Here is a 7,670-nt window from a genome sequence, read left to right on the forward strand (position 1 = left end):
AGCCTTCCATATATTAATAGAATAGTGCAATCATCAATTCAATCTGTACTTAATTGTGACTTACTTCTAACATGCGCACAACTCTGCTGACATAAAATTTATGACAATCAACCTTGAGGTGAGCACTTCACGTCACATATGGTTCAAAAATAAAATAGAAATGGTGGGATTGTTCTCATCTTTCAACCAAGGAAATGAGTAGAATAATCACTGATCTTTCTTCTTCTCTTACCCTTCTAATAATGATATTTCTATTCAAGCTTGTTAGTTTATCTATTTAATAGAGATCCTAACATGGATGAGATGATAAGAGCTCAAATTACAAAATTAAACTTAACTTGGAATTGAAGCATAGACTTTACAAATTTCAATCATGCTATAAATGGCTGATGAAACTTTTCAGTTCATTTGGGAGAATGTCACCTCACAAACATAGGAATATTTTCATCCATATTTCAAACATGGTAAAAACACTCCATACAAAAACTCAAAAAGTACTTTTACGAACTTGTAAGAAATTGTTTAAAAAATAGTGAAGATTTGAACCTGAGACCTCTTGTTCACAAAACATACATGTGCTAGTTGAGCTAACGTTGACAATATGACTGATTTGGTTGGGATTTTAAATTGTTTCAAAAACACTTACACCACCCATTAAAATATGTTGGGTCAAAACAGTTGTAATTGCCGCACGAGGACTTGCGATTTCTTTAAGCAAAACGACCCTCACAATTAATGGATTTATTTGGAAAAGGCATCTCTCAAGGAGTAATTGTTAGAGATTTATACTTCAAATTGTAAATGTTTGTTGTTCCCCATCTTCCACACAAACATTTGTTCCATCGCATTTCTCTTCATTCATCCATCACAGGGTTTCAAACCTTGCCCCATTTTTGTTCTATTCCCCATTTTTATTTTGTCATGCATGTCCTAAAGTTCAAGAGTATTTAATGACTGCAACATTTTGTTTTAGCAATGGAAGATACAATTTTTTTAAAAGTTTTAAAAGTTTGTTTCAAATTTCAAAGGTATTTTTGACAGAGTCCAAAATTCAATAGTATTTTGAAACGTTTCAGAGTTCAGAGTACTTTTGAGACAACACCCAAAGTTCAAGGACATTTTTTATAATTCAACGTACACATAACAATAATACTTAACTTAACTTGGGAGTAATTCTAATAAACTTTCATAATTGTTCTTGTTTTTTTCTGAAATGTTGAAATTCTATCCATATACTTGTAACAACAGTTATAAAAAGTTGAGAGATTCACAGTACCAAAACTTAATTTCCTCCTTCCAAATCATTTTGATTGTGACATTTCAACCTAAATAAAACGAACAAAAAAAACTTTAATATTTTAATCTTCAAATCAAAGCCATTCAATCAGATTCTAATAAACGAATCTGGAAAAAAACACAATCTCAATCAAAATCCTGACCACATTAAATCAGGGCTACATTCCTAGACAATGATGGCTCAACAGCAACACAAAAGGTAATGACAAAAAATAAGCTACACCGCAACCACCCAATAGTTGTCCCTCCCTTCAAGTAATAAGTCATATGAGACATAGTAACTCACCAAAGAAAGTAACAACAACAATAATAATACTAATTTGTTATCATTAGTTTCATAATTTCTCATATCTCAGCCAAAACTCAAATCTTGTGATAAGATATGTGAAGTGAACACATTGTCACTCAAAAACAGTTGGATGCATGTTACAATCATGTTTTATATGAACATGCAGCCTTGTGAGAACTCATAGGTATAAGCTGTGAAGGTCAAAATTACATAAATAATCAATGGATAAAGAAATTCGATCTTTGATCAGTGGTATTTGCCATTCGGTGACTTTCTTTTCATTATCAAGGAAAAGAAAGGGGAAAAAATGGTTATATATAAAGAATCAATGGCCTGAATAGAGGTCAAAATATAAGACAGTCTTGAAGAGAATCAATACCATTCTAGCAAGCGACCAGGTAAAGGTCTTGAAGCTTTAAATTCCGAAGTTGTTCTATGCTCTTGTAAAGTTCTCACTTCGAACAAGGGATTGTGCTAAATATATGCAAGATGATTATCTGTTTTTTTTTCCCTGAAAAGAAAGTGGGAAGATCAATAGAAACTTTATATCAGGACATTCCATAATTTTCCTAAAAGAAAAATTCTGAATACAATGAAGATGGAATATTAGGAGTTCAAATGATTGTGAAATTAACTATTTTCTTTTGTCGTATTATAGGACGAAACAAAGAAGAGGATGACTTCATCCAAGTATATCAAGTAGTACCTCTACTCTACTGGAAGAAGTGCCATTTCAATTTCCTGAAGTGATTTTCCTTTTGTCTCCACTACATTTCTCTTCACAAAAATCACTGATATCAAGCAAAATGCACCGAAAACTGTGTACAGGATCTGGGCTCCTATTTGCTCCAGTAAGGGCAGGAAGAGTAAACCGACAAAAAAGTTTATCACCTGTTCATGTCCCAACCAGCAAGAATGTGAGATGTCTACAAGGTTTCTTTTTCCTTAACTTCCATAACTTTTTCTTGTTTGCATGAGAGGGAAAGACAAAAGAGAAGACGATAAACAGTGAAGGAAGCAAAGCCAAACGAAAACAAAACATCCAATGAAGTTCTTTAACAATTCTGTTTCTGTGGACAGAAAGTAAAGTAGCGAATGTTTAGCCGTTCCGTTCCACAAGTTTTATCACGTAAGAATTTTATCGATCTTCTATGTTGGGTATCTATACAACTGCTTCTTCTTCTATAAATTTTGTTCCAATTCCAAGGTTGTAAAACAAAAGTCAAATATGGAAGCAAAGAACAAAAGCACCACAGCAGATAAATGAACATCCTAACAAAGTCATATCAGGTTGAAACATAGTACCCAATGTACCGACATACAAAACGCCATTGCTTTTGCTCGAATTCGACTAGGAAATATTTCTGATAGGAGGAGGCTAGGAACAGGACCGGCACCAAGAGAAAACGTCAGAACAAACCTGCATAAAATTCATCTTGTGCATGTCAAAACAAACTTGGTTATGAGCCTATCTAGCTGGAACATCCTACATTCAATTATCTAGCTGGGCAATCCAAGTTTGCTGGACTATTAGGATGTTAATTACTCACAGTAACATGCCACCGGCAGACAGATAGAATGCTTCAGTGCTGGATGGGAATGAGCTTGCTCCAAACACTTGGAGGCCCATTGACACTACCTGGAACAAAACGCCCTAATGTGAGAAAAAAGTACCATTTGCAAGTAGAAAGTAAAACCTAATCGAGGCTACACTTGAAAGAAATTTGTAAACAATTTTTAGTTTTACCTAATTTAATGATCAGTCTCATACATGTTACATAAGTGGTTCATGACTTCAGTTGGGACCAAATGATGCTTTAAAGAGCATAACCATACATCTGTTATGATTACATAATACACTTAAAAGAGGTCCTATAGGAACTTCCTAAAACGGAAATTTCGTGTACAATACAAAAATAGAACTGGAAACATATAATCTAATATTTTAGTTTTGAAATTTAGTCTCACAGTTTTTACCAAGACATCCTTCTGTTCCAAAGAGACTTTTCCTGGAAAAGCACTAAACTAATTACCATGCCTGAAAAACTCCCAAGAAGCAGCACCCTTCTTCCAAGTTTATCCATCAGTATCATTGCAACAATTGACCCTGAAGGATGAAAAAAAATAAAGTATATACAAGCATAATCTCATAGCGGAACTGGAAGATGATCTCAGTCAAAGCGAACATACCTAAGAAGTTTGCTACACCTATACAAATATTTGCACGATCTGAAGGTACACCGAAACTTTTGAAGACAGAAGAGAGAAATAGAAAACAGCGTTTATGCCAGAGAGCTGCTGTAAAGCAAAAAGGGTTGAACCAATGAAAACCACTGCAAAATTTGACATGTAAATGTAATAATTTAGAGAAAAAAAGAGTTTCATAAAGAGTTCAAAGAATGTGAGAAACTATTAACTGAGCAGTGATTACATTGTATGTTACCTCTGTGATGGCGGCCATGGAGTAACTCTGATAACTTTACTGCACCTGAATCCTCTCCTTTATCAGACTTTGACAATTCTGCATATGCATATTTAACATCTGCCCCTCCCAAAAGCTTCTCAAATTCAGCCTCAGCTTCAGCAGTTCTTCCACTCTAAAACAAATCCAAAAAAGTTAGAAAGAAATTACTTCACAATAGAAACAAGAAACGGTCCATGAAAAGGAGAGCATGAAACAAAATACTTGCATATGAGTGGGATGCTCGATCATCAATTTTGTTACTCATCCAATAGATCTCATGAGAGATCAATACAGAATTGTAGAAACAGAAAATCATTTGAATTTGGTTATAGAACTTGAATTTATCCTGAAGAAAAAATTTCTGTGATTCTGAAATTATAAGCACAATAATGACAAAGAGCCTTTAATGGTGTAACTATTGTATCTTGTGGTGTCATATGGAACTGAACTAATTGACGGATTGAACCATGCCAGTGGAAGAAAAAAAAAACTAACAACGAAATGAAGTAGGATACGAAGATATGAAAACCTTGAGATGTTTACCAACAAGAGCGAGAGGGAAGAAAACAAACATAAGGGGATAAAAGGTTAACTAACAAAGAATTTCTGGGAAAATGACTCAAATACAAGATATATCACTTAACCATGGCATGACATAACAATGTGCAATTAATATATGTGCATGTTTGGGGGAAAGAAACAGGACCTATAATTCCTTAAACTTGCTTTGAACTCAACCAATTTATAATATAATCTAGCATAGCAAGTGAAGAAAGTAAACTCTCAAACACTAATCGATAAACTTCCCAAGAGCAATTGAAATTATGCATGGGACTATGACCTTGAAAAGCCAGTGAGGACTTTCTGCTGAAAACTCCATCAAAAGGCAAGTAAAGCAGCAGGAATGACTGATACCCAAAAACAAGCCGCCACCTGAAAAAATCTTATAGTCAGGAGAGCTTTGATATGAGCTGACATTCGTAGAGAAATTGAGAACTGCCCACTCTGGATAGATAAGAAACAAAAACTTTTATGTAGTCTTCTCAACCTCACATTTTCTCGGACACTACTTACCAACCTACTATTCCCTTGGCCTGAAGTCCCATAAATAGGGATCCCAGAAGACCGAGACACGATGAAATCTGAGTAAAACTCCCAAAAGTTCCTCTTACATAAGCTGGTGATACCTGCTCAAAATGAATAGGGAATAACTAAAATAAACGCAAAATTGGAGGCAAGATTTTAAATTTAATACCAGAGTATGGAGAAGTGTACAAATTTATCAGGCTATTATACCTCAGAAACATAGAGTGCTGCAACAGCTGGCCCAAGTCCCATCCAGTTCCAACAAATAACCTCCCAAGAAGCATTCCCCATAGATTTTTTGTGGTTGCGCTATAATCATATTTGTGCAAAAAGAATTACTAACAAAACCGAACTAATTTATGATATATAGTAATGAGGTAAGATATGTTTGAAACTTGAAATTGGGAGATATTATTAAAATGACCTGAACGAGGTGGTACATATGTGTGACATTAAAAATGTATTAATTGTAAAGTTAAAAAGGAACGTACAAGAATCAATATGATAAGTAAACGGCCTTCAAATCTTGTAAATTGCATTATATGACAAAAAAATTTAGAAAAAAACAGCTCATAACACTTCATTTTTGCATATTGCAAATTTAGCAAATATGACGGTAATAAGATAATAATAAGACGGTAATCTAACGGTAATCTGCTTTTAAATTTACTATTTTTGCAATTTGAAAATGTGAGTGACATAAGCTCTATTATCATAATTCTTTTTCATTATTTTTGCAAACTCCTTACATCTTCCCCAAATATTAAGAAGAAATATGGTTCCAAGGGGTGGATCACTCAGGAAGATGCTGCACATAATGCTCACCTCATTGATGCACCAATTATCATGGGTAATGCACAAAGCTGCAATGCTCTACGACGCCCTACCCCATCTGCAATCCAGCCACTGAATAGAGATCCAAGAAAGGCACCACCTAAACATGTACTTACTACGAGACCTTTATACAAAGAAAAGATTAGATTGCTCTTGTCAAACACAAATAAAAGTACCAAGGCCCATTTCATAACCCTTTGGTTTTTTAAAATTAAGATTACAAATGCTCTGCTCCCACCAATGAGTTTCTTTATTTTGTTATCCACATCTTTGGGATGTTGTAAAATACAAGCCAACTTCTATAAACAAAAAAGAAAGTAGTTTTTTTTAAAAAAAGACTGGTTCTTTTCTTTCTTTTCCTTTTCTTCTTGTGAATTTGACTATAGATCTAATTATTTTCAAAACTAGGGTCTACAAATCGTGAGAAAACAAGTATAATTTCAAAAACCAAATCTTTATCAAACAAGTCTAAAATATATGTTTTGGTAATCACCTTCTGCCAATGTACTCCCACTAAAGGCAAGGTCCAGAGAAATACTCTCTAACGTTTCATTAACTACACTGCATCATCAAAGATAAACAATTAATTGATTAAATCAATTTGAAAAATACAATGGATAAAAGAAAAGTAAAAATGATATACGGAATGGTGATGATTGAGGACATACCCAAGATGGTAGCCAAACAAAAATGAAGCAAGAGTCGCTACAACTACGTGCGGAAAGGGGCGTCTCCATGAAGGGTATCCAGTATGTCGCACTAAAACATATTGAGTAGTGAAGCAGTTAATATAGTTTCATACAACAAAATAATCATCAGAATCTTGACACAGGCATTGCTACCACACCTGAACCCTCTTGTTTATCGTAAGCATTTATGTGGTCCTTTGTCGCTCCACGTTTGTACGTCGAGGATACTTCCACAACATGCCGCCCCTCATGGCGTAATTCTAATTATCAAGCTCAAACTCAAAACCAGATGTAGAACAACTGCCTATTAGGAAACGGGTAACTAGTAAGCCCTGGAGACTGAAACAGCAAAAGTAAAACCGATAAGAGATCCTGAGTTCATCAGGATGTTATGCTATCATGTGAATCTAAGACCCAAAGGATCGTATATACCCAAATGGACAGTAACAATCGACAAAAAAACTCATGAATTTAGAGGATCTATCAATATTTTCAAATACTTCAATACAGATAAATCCGATAGTTACATAGACAATTGACCATTTCAACACAAAAAATGTACCCAACAACACAATTAAACAAAAATCGGAGGAAATGAGCAATGAGATACGAATGATTTAGAGATGAAATCATAGAGAGGTGAGAAGTAAGGTTACCTTTGAAAATCGCAGAAAAATAAAGCGAGAAGGCAGAGTGAGTGACTAAAAGGCAGCCGAATGAAGCAAAAAGGGATGGAGGAAGGAGGATGAGGGATGGAATGGAAGAGGAGGGAGTGGTTCCGGCATTGGAAAATGGGGAAAGGCGATGGGTGGCATGTAATGCAATGGAGTTTGAGTAATTTGGATTGAGTGGTAAAAGAAGAAGCAAATGGGTGAGGAGGAAGAAAGGGGAGTGATTCATGTGGTGATCTTCGGGAAGCTTGTGAGAGCTCGTCTCGTAGGCTAACACCTGTGCTTCTTTGTCGGAGCTGCCATTGATCATCTGTTGTTCTGCTCAGATTAAGCTTCTTGTA

At 35.0% G+C, this 7,670-nt stretch overlaps 1 protein-coding gene across 1 annotated transcript; it reads right to left on the bottom strand.

Moving 5' to 3' along the window:
- Positions 1-1,601: 1,601 nt before the first annotated feature.
- LOC101203183 (probable plastidic glucose transporter 3) lies at positions 1,602-6,903 on the bottom strand. Its single transcript, XM_031882986.1, is given in 18 exon segments — positions 1,602-2,096; positions 2,292-2,476; positions 2,891-3,005; positions 3,136-3,224; positions 3,619-3,692; positions 3,776-3,850; positions 3,853-3,918; positions 4,029-4,182; positions 4,891-4,934; positions 4,937-4,975; positions 4,978-4,982; positions 5,124-5,236; positions 5,346-5,386; positions 5,389-5,444; positions 5,961-6,093; positions 6,463-6,530; positions 6,638-6,728; positions 6,817-6,903. Coding segments are annotated over 14 exon segments (1,077 nt in total). The 5' UTR covers positions 5,984-6,093; positions 6,463-6,530; positions 6,638-6,728; positions 6,817-6,903; the 3' UTR covers positions 1,602-2,096; positions 2,292-2,293.
- Between the last annotated feature and the right edge of the window lie 767 nt (positions 6,904-7,670).

The sequence above is a fragment of the Cucumis sativus genome, chromosome 3 (assembly GCF_000004075.3).
Source record: "Cucumis sativus cultivar 9930 chromosome 3, Cucumber_9930_V3, whole genome shotgun sequence".
In the NCBI taxonomy this organism is placed as follows: domain Eukaryota; kingdom Viridiplantae; phylum Streptophyta; class Magnoliopsida; order Cucurbitales; family Cucurbitaceae; genus Cucumis; species Cucumis sativus.